Source organism: Pelmatolapia mariae, linkage group LG8, assembly GCF_036321145.2.
Source record: "Pelmatolapia mariae isolate MD_Pm_ZW linkage group LG8, Pm_UMD_F_2, whole genome shotgun sequence".
Taxonomy (NCBI): Eukaryota; Metazoa; Chordata; class Actinopteri; order Cichliformes; family Cichlidae; genus Pelmatolapia; species Pelmatolapia mariae.
Window position 1 is genome coordinate 30,237,049 of NC_086234.1, and position 17,952 is coordinate 30,255,000.

Genomic DNA, 17,952 nt, shown 5'->3' on the forward strand with positions numbered 1-17,952 from the left:
GTTCTTATATATTTTTTAAAAAATCTTTTAATGCCCAGGCTTTTTCACAACAATTTAAGGTGAAGGGAGAACAAAGACAAGCAATGCACTCATTTTCAAACTGCTCCTTTCTTTAACTGTCAAAGATTTATGTGCGGGTGCTTTTCTTGTGCAGACTTGAGCAGTTAAGCAAAGTGAGAGATTATCAGCATCTATCTAAATTATTTTATGTGGAACACAGCAGGCTAGTGCTGATAAACAGGCATGGAAATCAACTGAAACACAGGTGCAAAGTCACAGGGCTGCTTTACATACACCCACCCACAGAAAAATCCCTTTTAACTGAAAACTTCATCGGTCAGAGAATCATTCTCTTATGTACTAAAATAAAACTATTGAGAATATGCACTGTTGATAAACTGTCTGTTATTTAATTTTAAAAAAGTCAAATTTATAGAGTGAATGTAAAAATTTAGATATATATCTTTAAATAGAGTCACTCTCTAAACAGATCATGTAATATGGCTTGTTTTTATTATTTTATTTTTACTGTTTAATTGAAACTGAGAAATATTTAGAAGGAACTTTGGTGCATACAGTCTTCAATATAATATATGCAAAATATTTTGGTTTGATATCATTATTGTTATTAATATTCTTTAGGTGTGCAGTTATTGATAATTTAATTAAACTATTAAACTATAGATTATTTCATCAATTAATCAAGTAATTGGATAAGAAAAATTCTGGTCTTATTAATGAGAAATAATAGATATTAAAAAGAGAAAGAGTCTTTCAAAATGAACTGCTCATTGGTTTCCATTTTAGAAACTGCAATGTTTGGAGTTTCATTTTTAGTTTCAGGTTTCATTTATCAAAAAAAAAACCAAAAAAAAAAAAAAAACACCAAACTTTTTCTATTTACGTGGCAAATTAAATGTTATTCCTAAAGAAAACCTTTTCTTAAATGCAAAAATATATAAATACTCTCAAGTAGAGCCAAAGTCAAATAAAATACAATAAATATGCAATCTAAGGCATAAAACATAAATCTGTACTCTGAGTTTTTGTACACGTCTTTCTGCGTGTTTCAGTGTGCAGTGAATGAGTCAGTTTGTGTCACACAGTCCAGCGGCTCAGAGTTTGGTAGCCTATGTGCATTTTTATTGGCTTGTGGTTTTTCACTGTGCAAAACGATAGAGCAGCTACAAAGTTTGCTTTTCTTCACATCAGACTTCTTTGATCAGTGCTTTGATGGAGGACTCCTGCTCACATTTTCCCAGTAAATGTTTTAATGGGGATCAAAGGAACAGCGCTGCTGTTTTAGAAGCATCATTCAAACAAAGCTCACCTTCTCAGTAACGGCTCCGCCCCTTTTATCTTTGCATTGCGTAAAGAGACGCTTGTGAAAAAATTTTATACTTTTAAAAATTAACACAATTTCATTGAGACAGTATTTATATTATTTCACTTTCAATCTGAAAAATGTTATGAAAACATTGAAATAAATATGGTCTGGTACGCACCATGCTTCCTTTTAGACTCACCTCTTTTCCTTCCATGTAAAATAGGACGGCTGCTGTCAGCCTTTAGCAAGCTCAATAATCTAAGCTGTCTTTAATATCTCTATGTTTACACGATGTCTGTGAAGGTTCTCAGTCATCCAGGTCATCGTAGTCTAAGGAGCTTGGAAAGAAGAGCGTCTGGGCGATGTTCTTTCTTTCAATTTTGCCATTTCTCCTCAACAGTTGTCCATAGTGGACCTCATCACAGCCACAGAAACAGCCATACAGATTGATGAATTATCACAAACAGAAGCAGAACAAATCAGGATGAAAGTTTCAGCCACCCTCTCCAGTGCCAAAGTCCCTCTGTCTAACCTCACAGTACAAGAAAAGAAGGCAGTCGCTTCCCTGAGCAAAGACCACAACATCACACGCACGCACACACAACATATTACCACACAAAGATTACTACATTCCTCAGTGACAACTCCTATGAAGCCTTTAAACAAGACCCCACAAGCAGCTACAAAAAGAAAGTTATCGCTTACCTTCAAGACCTTGAAAAGGACGAAATCATTGACCATCCTGCATATTTCAAAATACTCATACATCATCTCTCCCCTCCATATCTCTCTGATCTGGTTCAGATCACCATCCCATCCCGGTGTCGCTCTCTGTCCCCTCTCCCCGTCTTGCCACCATGGGGAACAGGGCTTTCAGCTGCTCTGCTCCTCCACTCTGGAATTCCCTTCCTCCTGATTTAAGAAATATTGCTTCCTTCTCTCTCTTTAAGTCCCAACTCAAAACCCACTTGTTCAAAACAGCTTATCACACATAACCTCTCCACTCTGCTATTTTTAAATGTGTTTTATGTCTTATGCTTTTATGATTGTGTAAACTGCTGGCTTTTATCTTGCTGAGTACAGTGTACTTGAGTGTTCTGAAAGGAGCTTTGAAATAAAATCTATTATTATTATTATTATATCATCGTCTATACCCAGGGGATGCCATACGCTGTATTTACAGACTTCCTAAGATCCATAAAGAAGGTGTCCCACTCAGACCCATTGTTAGCAGCATAAACTCAGCCACTTACAACATTTCCAAACACCTTGCTGGCATCCTAGCCACCCTGGTGGGGACCACCCCACATCACATCAAAAACTCCACCGACTTCACCAACTTCACCAGTGTTGAGCTCCCTTCCCACTCACATTCCCCCAATTGTCCCTCTGGGGGGTTACTCCCACAGGGCTTAAATCTGGGACTCTCCACCATTTGACCCAAGAACTGAAGAAGCTTCTTGGATGAGAGGTGAAACGTCTTCGAACAACTTAAAGTCCAGACGCTTTTCTTTCCAAGCTCCTTAGATATCTACGTGATGTTTATGCTCGAAAAGAAGTAGCAAGTTAACGCGTTAGCTCGTTAGCGCCATGCAGCCCTCACACGGGGCGATCCGTGTTAACTCGCTAACGGGGATTTGCCACGTTAATGCGGTTATGGCGTTAACGTCGTATTAACGAGCACTAGTTTTTTTACATCAGAGTTTGTTGATCAAGTGCTTTGATGAACGACTCCTGCTAGCTTTTTCCCAGTAAAGGCTTTATGCTGGTTACTAGTGCTGGGCGATATGACGATATATATCGTGTGGACGATAGAAAAGTGTCTATCGTGCCATTTGTCTTCTATCGTTTCTATCGTTTCTAACCCTAATTTTATAAATTATTACATAAAATATATCATTAACCCTTTACAACCAGTCGGAGCAGGCACACTCCGTTTTGCCTAACTATTTTTAAATCCCTGTAGAACTGGAACCACGTAAGGTAGCGCAATAATGGTTTTTGCATATGAAACCGTAGGAGTTGTACTTACATCTTATTCCATTAGCTTGCCCTAGGTCACGGTTTCCTTCCACATATGGCTTTGCAAAAATTGCATAAAAAGCACTTCCAGCAACAAAAACATAATATTCCAGACTTGCAGCAACAAAAACATAATATTCCAGAAACAGGCTTTGCCGATCCGATCAGCTGTTCATAACACTTCCTACGTTGGAATAAAAGTCAGCGCGAACTATCGCATGTCCGCCATTACCTGTCCGAAACCGGAAGTGACGTCATTTTCGCGGAAAATGTAGTTTTTTAGCTTCAAAGCCTATGTTGGTGTTTTTAAAAGTCATGTTTGACTTTATGCTTTTCTGTATCGTTTCTGGGATGCTTAGAAGTCAAATTACACTGTTGGAAATAGTTTATTTTGATGCACATGCTGTTTTTTTGCAAATTTGCATTATAATATTTATTTTCATTTTTCCTGTAGTATATTAAAATTTGTGTATCTCAAACATAAAACTATGAAGACACTCAAAATAAATTTCTTGTGGTTGGCAACTATTTTGTGCAACCTTTTTGTATTTACAGTTTTGAGGGATAAGCCTCTTAAATTTCTCTAACTAGAAATATATGTAAAAAACAAAACAAAAACGATTTTCAAATTTTTTGTAGTTTATTGCACTTTTTTTGCAATTTATGTAGTTTCTATGGACTTAATGCATACATATTATTAAAATTTGGGCTATAACGGTTGTATTGATGTATAGCAACTTGAAATGCTCCCACAAATGGCACTACAGCATGTAAAATGTAAAGATAAGCTCTGGCGGACTTGGTTCTATGGTAGGTCTTAAAGGGTTAAATAGCCTGTGGCAAATATATTAGTGTTATCTTCTCACTATACATACTCTGAACTTTATGCAAGAGAAAATAAAGTATAAAAAATGATATTTTTTGCAAAGAAACTCTGTCTTGTGGTTTTGCGACATGGTGCTGCTTTACGTGCACCCGGATTTGCGACATGCTTTACGGTAACTCAAAACAAAGACTGCACCCTCTCCACTCGCTGTTTAGAGACCTCATACTTTCCAGATGACCACAGGTCAGGTGGTATATCGTGATATATATCGTGATATAAAAGAATTCATATCGTGATAAATATTTTTTCCATATCGCCCAGCACTACTGGTTACTGGGACAGTGCAGCTGCTTTGGACACTAGGAAAAAAAAAAGTTTTCTTTCACTCAACCTGAGCTTACCTTCTCACTAACGGCACCACCTCTTTGCTCTTCGCAGTGTGACTCCAGTTCCACGGGCTTCGTGGGCTTAATGTTGTATGTATTCCTGGCAACTCATTTCTTAATTGACTAAATGGGGGAAAAACTATTTAGACTAACAGACTAGTTTAAAGGTAATAAACACTTAAATTTGGGGCACGTTTACTGGAATCTCCAAAACTGCCTGAACGACTGCATTTCAAACTTTAAAAGTTGCAAAAGGTCTATTTTTAATCACAGATGTGGGTGAAACGTTACAGCCGCGAGCTAAACAAAACATGTTTTGAGAATTCTTTATTATCAAATTACTCGATGAATCATTGCAGCCCTACATACACACACACACACACACACACACACATATTTTTTGTTGTTGTTGTTTTTTAAACTTTTACTTTGCATATGCAAACACCCTTATATTTGCTATGTTTGTTTTTGTGCTTGTTTTTTGTTTTTCGTGAGCAAATTTTGGTTTTGGCAGAACTCTTGGCATAACTGGTTATATAAACACCCACACTTGATTTTGTCAAATACATGCAGCTTCTTGACAATAACAGAACTGATAAAGAATTTAAATAAGTCAGAATTTCAAGTGAAGGGTGGGCACAATGAAAGCGAACCCATATCAAAATATTCAAATTTAAACCGTCTTCCCATTTTTATGTGTGTTATTATGTTAGATTATAATAACGGTTCATGTGGCGTGCCAATCACAACACTAATGGCTGTCGTAATGTAACGAACTGAGAAAATCTTTCACAGACTATGAAAATGTTAATCTGTCCCTCTGAGGACTACAGACGCGCCTCAGTGTGACAGTGTTTTTACATCCCTCGAACAGCACGCTTGTTCAAGTCTAAGAAACAACTAAACATATAATTTAACTATAATTTAACACTGTAGATCAAAATAAAAGGAATTTTATTTCCTTTAGCTCTGATCATAAAAAAAGAATCAAAGGATTAGACATTTTTTAATAAATATGGCTAAAAATCAGCACAAAGAACACATGACAGGAAACATCAACACATCTACTACAACAAACAGGTATCTGTAGAAATGGAGCCTGTAGTGCCACAAACCTGACTCACCTGCAGAGTTATCATAGTTTTGTATTTTCAAACAAGTTTTTATATTTATTTCAGTTTCAGTTCAAGAGTGATTTTTCTTTTTTCAGTTTAGTTTTATTGTAGCAAACTAAACAACAATAAAACTAAGCATGTTATCCCAATATTTGTCTTTTATTTTAGTTTATTCAAGTTTATAACATTTCTCAGTCAGTTATATATTTTTTTTCAAAAGATTTAACTTTTATTATAGTTAACAATTTTTTTCAACTATATTGTTAGTTTAGTTTTCATTAACTATAACAACGTTAGTGAAAAGCAAGCTTTAACTGCTTGGCTGGGGTCAACTGGTGGTTAGCAATGCGTAACTCGGTATGAGTTACAATAAACACCAGACAAACTACTTAACGAGGACATGAAACACATATCAAAGCTAACTGACATCATGGAAAACTGACAGTTTTATGAAGCTGGATTTAAGAAATAAATTTTGACTTTTATTGAAGTAATTGTCATAAATATCAGAACAACGTGCATCATTCCTAATGCAGGGCACAATGCACCACACCTTTCAGTCACGATTTATTTGTTTTTCTGATGTTAATTTGTGTTTTTCTTCTTCTTTGTTGTCTGTTTGGAGTACAATGTGCAGTGTTCATGTTGTTCGATTTGAGGTGCCGGCATGATTAACGACTGAAGAATGTGATCATTGGTTTTAAATGCTGTTGTTTGGAGAGTCTTTGACATCTTTAATGAAACAGTTCTAGTGTTTGAATTCATATCTGAGTGTTTCTTAGTTTTAGACTAGTCGGTGGGTCTAAAAAATTTTTCCTCTTAGAAATTAGTCACCAGGAACATCCCTAATACTCTCTCACACATATACACACAACCATCTATGATTTGTCTGGAGTCTGGACACATAATGAGCTTCATATAACAAATACTTTTTTTTTTTTCAAATCTGAGGCAAAGTTTGGTTACATTTTCTCTGAATTTGAATGTCTGGTTCACTCTTGACTTAATATACTAAAGTCCCCTCAGACATGACTTCTGTGGAGCTACAGACTGACCTGCAGTTGGAGTTACTTTGTTAAACAAATCAGCTGCTTCACCTAATCAAATTTACATCCTCTGCCAGCTCAACTACAAAGGGTGAAGTCAAAGTTCGTATCTGGCACAAGACGGTAAAACCAGGGGCAGAAACATCAGACAAAACAACTTCGCCGCCAGTTTATGAGTGTTGGAGTCAATGGAACACACCCTACAGTGTTGCAATAGGAGGACTGTCAGTTATACTGAAATTCTTGCTAAATAGTTTCTGGTCTGGAAATGTGCCTAACATTTATCACACTTATCAACACTTACAGTGAAAGAGAGCCACTGATGCATGAATCTGATGAGACTACTACAGGAGAAGGACTCGTGCACTTTTCAAAAACCTTTGACAAAAACAGCTCATAATATTACAAAAACAAAACTAATACTGAAGCTAACACAAACTAAACTTAAAAATACATGTAAACCAATATGAGCAAACCAATTTCATACACTAACCTAAACTAAACTTATATGAATAAAAATGAAAACTAACTACATGTTGTAATATACCTCTGTGCTACTCATAGATTCAATTTTGATTCATAGATTAATTTACACAATTTTGTATTTGTGTGTGTGTGTGCCTGTGTTTGGGGGGCTTGCATTAGAACAATCCTTCAACTAAAGCACTTAATCCTGCTCTACAGGTTAACACTGGATGGAACCGCTGATAGGCTTCTGCAGCTTTTGGCTGTGGGTCTGCGCAGTATGACAGACATTGCACAGACTCTGCTGTCACAAAATACACAGTTACTGCAATACTTTTTCATCGCTTTGGATGACAGTTTGCAAATGAAACATCAGCAGTACAAAAGAACCAGCCAAAAGAAAATGGGGTGTCCATTCCTAAACAAGGGGCTTCCTCTGTAGCACTGACATTGTTATGAAAAATCTGATACGGATCAGAAAATTTACCTGTGCAAATTATGCAGCAAACTGGTCCCCACAAACTTTACAAAAATCACTGATTCCAGTAGTGCTGGGCGATATGGAAAAAATATTTATCACGATATGAATTATTTTATATCACGATAACGATATATATCACGATATACGACCTGACCTGTGGTCATCTGGAAAGTACGCAGTCTGTAAACAGCGAGTGGAGAGGGTGCAGTCTTTGTTTTGAGTTACCGTAAAGTATGTCGCAAATCCAGGTGCACGTACAGCAGCAAACCACGAGACGGAGTTTCTTTGCGAAAAATATCATTTTTTTATACCATATTATTTACTTGCATAAAGTTCAGAGTATGTATAGTGAGAAGACAACACTAATATATTTGCCACAGGCTATTTAACCCTTTAAGACCTACCATAGAACCAAGTCCGCCAGAGCTTATCTTTATGTTTTTACATGCTGTAGTGCCACTTGTGGGAGTATTTCAAGTTTCCATATATCAATACAACCGTTATAGCCCAAATTTTAATAATATGTATGCATTAAGTCCATAGTAACTACATAAATTGCAAAAACTTGTAGTGCAATAAACTACAAAAAAATTGAAAATCGTTTTTTTGTTTTTTACATATATTTCTAGTTAAAAAAAATTTAAGCGGTGTATCCCTCAAAACTGTAAATACAAAAGTTTCCAACCACGAGAAATTTATTTTGAGTGTCTTCATAGTTTTATTTTTGAGATACACTAATTTTTATATACTACAGGAAAAATGAAAATAAATATTATAATGCATCAAAATAAACTATTTCCAACAGTGTAATTTGAGTTCTAAGCATCCCAGAAACGATACAGAAAAACATAAAGTCAAACATGTCTTTTAAAAACACCAACATAGGCTTATAAGGCCCTTTCGCGAAAATGACGTCACTTCCGGTTTCGGGCAGGTAATGCCGGACGTGCGATAGTTCGCGCTGACGTATATGCCAACGTAGGAAGTCTTATGAACGTTGGCAAAGCCTGTTTCTGGAATATTGTGTTTTTGTTGCTGCAAGTTTGGAATATTGTGTTTTTGTTGCTGCAAGTGCTTCTTATGCAATTTTTGCAAAGTTATATGTGGAAGGAAACCGTGACTTTGGACAAGCTAATGGAATAAGATGTAAGTACAACTCCGGTTTCACATGCAAAAAAAAATTATTGCACTACCTTACGTGGTTCCAGTTCTACAGGGATTTAAAAATAGTTAGGTAAAACGGAGTGTACCTGCTCCGACCGGTTGTAAAGGGTTAATTATATATTTCATGTAATAATTTATAAAATTTGGGTTAGTACGATATAAACGATAGAAGACAAATGGCACGATAGACACTTTTCTATCGTCCACACGATATATATCGTCATATCGCCCAGCACTAGATTCCAGATACATAGGACTCAGCTGCATTTATATTATGAGTGCAACAACAGATATGAAGACAAGCTAAACAGCACATTGAATGATGGACTGGTTCTTTTATAGCACTTTTCTACTTTATCTGCGCACTCATAGTGCTTTATGCAACTTGCCTAAGATTCACACACCAGTGGATGCATCGGAGAGCAACTTGGGGTTATTATATTATATTATCTGCTCAAAGATATTTGACATAGACTGGATGGAACTGCTAACGTTCAGATTAGCAGATGACCTGCTCGACCACCTCAGCTACAGCAGCCCCAACTCATTAAACCAAGACTGGACATGTCAATGTTTGCAGACGGGCTATTTTTCTGACCACCACAGAGAAGACATCATAATAGCCAGAAGTTTGAATCATAAGAACTGTGTGACTGTCATCTGGTATGTGTCACTACGTATGATGCAACATAACTGGTGTTTGGTACTAATATTAGTAGTTATTTGGTAGGGCTGTGCAATATGACCAAAATCTCATATCCCGATATAAGACATTTATCGTCCCGACAACGATATATATCACAAACATTTTACATTTTCTGTAAATTCTGTGAATCTCGGGCAACTCGACTTGCGTGAAGTGTTTTCAGCTGGGCGTCGTGTACCTGGAGTCAAGTGTTACACAAGTTAAAACAGCCGCAATTTTCTTTGTGAGTATTTATTACATGGCGTGCTGCGGGGAAAAGCCGGTTCTAAGGTTTATTTTTTAGCACCTGACGGCTCTTTTTAGCTTCTCATCCGTAAACACTCTGCATACTATTTCACGTGATTCCATTTATTTTGAAAAATCTCAACAGGATCTTCAGCTTTATTATGAAAGGTTTATGTGGAAAATAAACAAGCGGACGGCGGAGCCACGCAATGGTTTTACCGACATTGTTGCTAACGACAATGCATAAGAACAGTCGCTTCTGCGTCCGTAGTGTGGTTATTTTAAATATAAGAGGAAGAGAGAAGTTAATTCCACAGTGACCGTCAAAACGATGAAAAAATATTGCTGTATACAGTTTATTTTGCGACACCACGAAACAAACGATAGCGTAAAATGAAACGATAGACGTTTTCTTATCGTCATCCGATATATATCGTTATATTGAACAGCCCTACTATTTGGTACTAGTTATTTTGTATTTTTGTACTGCACTTTGGTCCAGGTTGCTGTTGTAATTAAATGTGCCATATAAATAAGTAAATGATAACTCCCATATTTATTTTCTTTTAAGTGTTTATTAGCCTTATATAGTTGAAAGTGTTTTGATATTTTTATATTAAATACATGCTGTGAGCCTTATATTGCTGTAGTTTCTATTTTATTGGTATTTGGTATTTTATGTTGGGCCTTTGGTCATTTGTTATTGAAAAGTGTTTTAGATTTTATACACTCATGTTTTATATTTACATTACTAGTCACCAAGTGCTTTTGATAATTTAACTGAAATGTAAAAAAGAAACAGTACTTTCCATGTTGTTATTTTATAGACTATTCACTGAATTTACAAAAATGCACTATATTATGATATACAGTGGGTAAAATAAGTGTTGAACACGTCACCAATTTTCTAAGTAAATATCTTTTGAAATGCTGCTTACTTGAAATTCTCACCAGATGTCACTGTGTATATCGTTATCGGGATAAGAACTGGCTTTTAACAGGATAAGAGATTTTGGTCAGTGACAAAGAAATCAGCCAAAAGATTATGGACCACCATATGTAAGAAAAGGGTCCTTGTTTCTTCTAGTATGTTTACTGTGTTATCTACAAGAACGTCAAAAGAAATCTTGCATTATATAATATTACTGATCAACAGAACCTGCAAGATTACACGAGATAAGTTCATGCTTTTGAAGTTAACATGTATGTGAGGGAGCAGCTACACTAGTGGTGCAACGGATCAAAAATCTCACGGTTCGGATCGGTTCACGGTTTTAAGTCATCAATCAATTTTCGGATCAGCAAAAAAAGAAAAAAGACAAAAATTTATCATTTACTTATTGAAGTATTTTTTGCCTGTTAAAAACATTCAACTCAAGACTCATTCCACGCAATTATTAAAAAGAAATATGGTACAATATTGGGCAGTACAGTCTTTGTATCTACCACTCAATTCAATTCAATTTTATTTACACAGCGCCAAATCACAACAACAGTCGCCTCAGGGCGCTTTATATTGTAAGGTAGACCCTACAATAATACATACCGCTCATTATATCGCACTCTGCTGTGATATAATGAGCTGTCATGGTCACGTAGCTTTCCTTTGCCCTGGAGGTCCACCCATTTGTAGTAGTTAGGGCAACAGAAGATGCCTGGGACAGTTCAGCCACAACTTAAATTTTTTCCTGCTCATACATGCTTGGAACGATCTTGCCACTAAAGTGGACGCGAACGGGATATCATAGCGTGGTTCAAGCACGTTCATCATAGTTTAAACCCCTTGTTTTGCACAACGGAATACGGCCTCCCGTCTGCAGCTACACACCCCAATAGCTTTTGTAATAACTTTAGCCCGGTTGGACTGGGCAGCAAAGGGCTGCTTAAATACCGCAAACTCCTCTGCTCCTCCACTTGGACCGCTAGCGCTGGCCATAACTATCGCTTGACAGACCCACCACGCCACCATACACATACTTTTTCTTCTTCTTTTTCGAATCTTCGGATCACGTGCGTGTCGAACCGTGGAGTGGGATCGGTTCGGATTACGGATCAACCGTGATCCATTGCACCACTAAGCTACACTGATCAATACTGAACTCATAAGGGGAAAAATGGACGGCAGGCATTTTTGGCCGTTGGCTTGATTTTAATTTCGGGTTTAATGAAAGTATGATTTGCAGAGATGACAGTTTATTCTCTCAACTTTCATCCATCCATTTCCTTCCGCTTCTCCTTTTCAGGGTTGCGGGGGGCGCTGGAGCCTTTCCCAGCTGTCTTGGGGCGAGAGGCAGGGTACACCCTGGACAGGTCGCTAGTCTGTCGCAGACAGGCGACAACCAATCGCACTCACATTCACTCCCACATCCACACCTATGGGCAATTTAGTGTTTCCAGTTAACCCATCTCCACTCAACTTTTTATTACATCAATTGTTTTGGTGGATTAAAGAACGCTGTGTTAATGAGGACATTACTAAGAATGCAGGAGTCAGCCATTTTACGCAAACTAAACTAAACATGTTAGTAAAATTATTAAATGTCATAAGAACCAAACAAATATGATAACTGAATTTTGTTTTAGCTGTTCAGATTTTATCTGTGTTTTTGGTTAAATTCAGCAAATGTATTTATCGTTGCTTGTTTAAACTGGCAGATTTGTACAGTCCATCTTCGCTCCTGTGTTTCTGAAAGTGGGACATTACCTCCCCAGTGTCTATTTTGTATTCTTTGTATTTCACTTGCATAGTATGTATTATGGAGGGTGGCCAATGCTGCCTTAATGGTTAGCATGTTTGCCCCCCTGCTTCACAAAAATGGCCTTGGATATTTGCAATCTCAAGCAGGATAACAGAATAATTAAATTATGGACATGACGCCCAACACTAGCTCCATACTGCTCTGAAAGGAGACGTGCCCTGCCTCCTAGGAGCAAATGCACTCCAAAACAAGTGAATCTATGCTAGAACAAAAGAAGAAGACCTTGTGAGGATGCTGACGGAAACAGGTACAAATCTTTCATTGAAACAAATATGCCAGCATAACCTGCATTCCTCAGCAAGGTCAGATTACAGTCTACAAAAAAAAGACATAGTGAGGACATGTCTTTGCCTAAGTCCTCTGGTTTATCCTTAACGACTGTTGTAGGGACTGGAACTACAAGGATGATGCTTTCAGGCTGGCACAGCTCCAATGGTGATTTATAAGACTGAACATGAGTGCCAAGTGGTAATGTTAATACTGGAGTAACTGACTCGCTGTTACCATCATGAAAAGATAAGTCAGTCCACCACACAACACCCAGTGTTTATGACTCTGTCCACTGAGCCATACAACAGTCCACACCCAGGAAAGGCCTATGCACTGCACTAGAGCTGCATTTGGAAAAGAACAGCACGTGTTATTATCCAGAAAATATTTACTAATATTAGCTATAAGAAAAATTCTGTTTTTAGCCTGACCCTTTCAATTAGTATTCTTATTATTAGTAAGCTCTACAGTAAGCAAAGCAAACCCCTGTGATCACTGACAGCACGTCACTGTCATTTTACAACACCCGACCAAGCTGCCAAGAGATGAAGAAAAGACAGCGTCACCGTAGAATAAGAGATGAAGACACAGGCTGAGAAAGCTAGATAGCATTGTTACCTGGAGGGTATACACTCATCACTTTCCCCAGGTATGAGAAACAACCACGGCCTACAGGCACGTCTACAGGACAGGTGTGACAGGTGGAAGCATTCAACTAATCTTATTCGCTGTGGCCTTAGAAGCTAATTTGGCATCTAATTGCCTAAAATAACCAGTGCGGTGTGTTAGGGAACGTCAGGCTGAGCAAACCGGCATCCTGTGTCACTACCAATTCTGTCGCCCACATAACACAACACCACAGGGTCAGTGTTCTTATCCGCTCGTGGCATTCGTTTTATTTTAGCTAACAACTATCCAAAATCATTACCTGTTAGCCGTTAGCTAACTCAAGCTGCACAACGACGTAAGGATGTGAAGTCCCACAGCCACACCCACAAATGATGTTGACATTTTTGACAGGTCACTAGTCATCCATCCTTACACATAACCTAAAAAATTACCTCACAGTCACTGCCGCTAACACGACAGCTAGCCCCATTCCTCATTTCAACACTATCTAGACTGTTGGCTAAAATAGCCAGCGCTAGCCTGCTACTGGGTAAGGCTAAGCTAGGTCTTAAACAAAAGGTGTGATCGTGTAATACACAGTGAAAAACAGAGGACCTGTGTTGCTAAGGGCATTTTTAGAAGCTATATATTCTTACCGAAGAGTAGGACCGACACAAGCTGTGTCGGTGCTTTCAATTTCCTGTAAAATCCGCTCGTGCTCCGTTATGCACTCCAGGGTTTCACTGTCCGCCATGATTGTTATGTGCATATTACGGCTATCACTGCAGCTACAGCGGAGCATAGGTCAGTGTGAGGTCCGGCCTGTGGGAGGCGCACTACGGTCGTCTTGACCTCGGCGATTGCGGCTTTGTTTCCGCATAGCCTGTGCCTGGTTCCTCAAACATTGTACCACATGGAAAACCACACGGGTTTTGACTGTTTATGATCTTATCATAAATACTGTATAGCGAGTGGTTTGCATGGTTAGCAGTAAAAAACAGGAAAATAATTTGTACTGTCATTCAAACGGTACTTGTAATAATAAAGATGCCTGCTATTAAATGAGCTTTAGTGGCTTCTATTTGATTAATCTCAGTTCTGCTGTAGATACATTTTAAATAACAACATGCAGAGGAGGTTATTTACATCTTTATGGTGTGCAAGTTTTTTATTTGTTTGTTTGTTTTTGTTTTGTTAAATCAAGATACAATTCTGGTTAAAGCCTGACAAACACTGACGCAAATAATACTAACCTTTTTTCACATTAAATGTGTCTGTAATTGAACTCACAGTTGAATCAAAGCAAACACAGTTTGCATGTGTCCGCTAGCTTCTAAGTGCGTTTTTTCCTGGTCTTGGTATTAAGATAAACCAGCTTTTTAAATGTTGTAATTTAGCTAAATCAGTCCACCTTCAGTTGTGTTCAGGAGATAAATCTTGGGTGTGTTTTGGAGTTTACCTTAAGGTGGTTCCAAGAGGTAAGTCCACAGATTCCAACTCTGCAAAAATATTCCCAAAAGCCTTCTTTTCTTCTTCTTTGCTTTCTCCTTCGCTTTGACGAGGCGGCTCAGGTAAAGCAGCATAGATCCTGTCACTAGCCATTCTCTCTTAGTGAAGTATGTCTTAAGTATGAAGACTAAAAATCTGTACGTGTAAGAGAGGATATTTTGTGTGTGTGTGTGTGTGTGTGTGTGTGTGTGTGTGTGTGTGTGTGTGTGTGTGTGTGTGTGTGTGTGTGTGTGTGTGTGGAGTCGTGCAGGACACCTGCTGTGGTCAGCAGAAAAAAAGGGTGCAACAGGAAAAAGAGACCTTGTGATTCACTGAACTTTGAAGCCAACAAAACTAATTTCAGCTGTTCTGTGTTAGTAACTGTGGCTTTATTCACCTCTGAAAAGTAAAACGACAGCCATCAAGCTACAGTTGATGTTGCAGATACAGGGCCTGATTTCTTAGTTATTTGTCACACTTGAATACTGATCAAAATGTAATATTATAAAGCTTGAGGAAATACAAAAATACAAAATGCAGTTTGATGATGATTTTATTTATTATGGAAAAAAAAAATCTGTCCAATCCTCCCTGGCCTGATGTGACAAAGTCATTTTGCCTAAACCTAACACAGAACTGTGATCACTGGAAATTATTATTAATTTATTATTATTTAATAATAATAACTGTATTAATAATAATAATAATATCCATGAGGGAAAACCACTTGTTCAGTGACCTGTAAACCACAGAGCTCCCTTTTCTGTCAGTTTGTTCAGTCTGTTGTTGTCAGCAGCTCCCCCAGCAGACTCTCCACAACTAACTGATAGAAAAACTTCTCCAATATCTGCTGCGCATGTTAAAGGATTTCAGTTTCTTTGGGAAAGATAGACTTCCAGTTCAGCCTGGCCTCAGAGTGCAGAGGTGGCATAAGTACCTAAGGAGAAATACACAGACTTGATTCAACTTCTTTACTGAAGATTACTTAAGATTAAAAAGATTAAAAATTATGACATCTCATCTTTAAATCTGCAGTTTATCAAGTGTCACGAGCAGCCATTACCTTTAAATAAAACCTCTGTTGTTCCTCTCCTCTCATGTCTTTTCTTACATTTTTCTCCATCTATAAATGAAATTTGCTCTCTTTCGTTTCTCTCCCTGGAAATCCAACATCTGGACCTTTAGCAACACACTTTGTGACAAACTGCACATGAACAGTTTGTGTGTTTGCTGATGTTTGTTGAGCTGGAAACATTGTACAAATGTTATGTCAAACATAACAAACGTTACACCCTGTACTCATTCCTCTTCTGTAGCGCTAGCTAGAAGCTGGCTCCAACATAGCTGCACTTGTTCCGTCCACTTTAACCACTCAGTATAAACACTAGACGATACCGCTGAGCCTAAAGTAACTAGCCTGTTTTGAAAATGTAAGGAGTAGAAAGTACACATATTTGTGTTAAAATGCAGGGAGTAATAGTGAAAGGCTGTCAAAAAATAACTAGTAAGTATTTCCAGTAAGGTACCTGAAAATACCTGAGAAGTATTTGTACTTTGTTACTTCCTGCCTCAGTCAATGTGGATGTCCAGGTACTTTTACTCCTCCACCACATTAATATTATGTCTGAACACAGACACAGTGTATGTGTCCTCTTCCCTCTGAGGTTCCCTCACAGTTCCTCTGGTTTTATTCACATTCAGATGATTTCTCTCAGGCCACTTCACAAAAAAATCCACTAGTGTTCTGTAGTCACCCTGGATGTCAATTATGATCAGGTGCAGTGTGACGTGGGTGGTAGGATAAGGTGGGATGCTGGGCATGTGGACCCCCAGTATCGCAGAATGGTTTTTGGGATGTGAGCTGGAGCACTACTGACTAGATATAGTTTGTCTCACCTCCACAGGTACCAAGGGTTTTGGAACAAATGTCTGGCAGATGGGACTCTGGATTTGTCCTTTTCTGGAGTATCCAATGGTGTTAGGTGCTGAGGGGATGCTTTTGGACTTCTGTCCTACACATGGGATGACAGACTGTAACATTTGATCTGAGGCTGTATGCTTTGGACACTTGGGTAAAGAGAGGAACTCACCAGTTACATTGTGAGATGTTGAAAAACCCTGTTGGTAGGACGACAGGTTTAGATGAAAGTCACCCTGAGATGCTAAAGGCTCTGGACACTGCCTTGGTTGACATACGTCTTTAATGACACGTGGAGGTCTGGCACAGCGCCTGTGGACTGGCAAACCAGGATGGTAATTCCCATTTTCTAAAAGGGGGACCAGAGTGAGCTCCAGTTGTCAGGGTATTACATTGCTCATGCTGTTGGAGAAGGTTTGTTCCAGGAAACGAGGTCAGTTGTTGAAACTTGGACCCAGGAGCAGCAAAGCAGGTTCTGTCCTGGCTGTAGAACCCTTGTGGGACATCTGGAGGGATAACAGGAGTTTGACCATCCAATCTATGCTTATTTTGTGGATTTGGAGAAGATTTTTCCTGGGGGTACCTGTGGGTGTTTTGGGGTCCAGCACACTGCTATGGGACATCAGGTCCTTGTAAAACTGAAGTACAAAGTCCGGTTTTTGATTTTTCATGGACGGCATCTCAAGGAGCTTCCAGGGTGACGAGGGCGTCTGCTTTGAGAGTCTCAGAATAACAACCTTTGTTGTTGCGGATGACATGGTTCGTTTGGCTTCATCAGAATGAGACCTTCAGTGCTCACTGGAGTGGTTTGCAGCCTCACCTGAGCCTGGTTCTGCCAGACGTTTCTTCCTGTTAAAAGGGAGTTTTTCCTTCCCACTGTCGCCAAAGTGCCTGATCATAGGGGGCATCCAACTGTTGGGGTTTTCTCTTTTCTCTCTGTATTGTTACAGGGTCTTTATCTTACATTATAAAGCCCCTTGAATAAAATTGAATTGAATTAAATTCTGTTGACTACAGCCTATTTAACAATATAAGCAAAGGTCTTACACATTAAAAACAACCTAAAACAAACAAACAAACATCACTTTTTTGGCAGATTGTCCCTTCTTTGCACTGCACTTGCAGGAGAGCAGCAGGACTCCTAA

General features: G+C 38.4%; 1 protein-coding gene across 5 annotated transcripts in view; it reads right to left on the reverse strand.

The window, feature by feature from the left end:
* The window catches only part of exoc6 (exocyst complex component 6), a 71,579-nt gene extending 57,415 nt beyond the window's left edge, over positions 1-14,164 (reverse strand). For all 5 annotated transcript variants that reach the window (XM_063481777.1, XM_063481775.1, XM_063481776.1 and 2 more), the window contains exon 1: positions 14,058-14,164. In XM_063481777.1, the coding sequence (XP_063337847.1) occupies positions 14,058-14,155 (98 nt within the window). In that variant the 5' untranslated portion in view covers positions 14,156-14,164. The remainder of the gene's footprint in view (positions 1-14,057) is intronic.
* Positions 14,165-17,952: the final 3,788 nt, after the last annotated feature.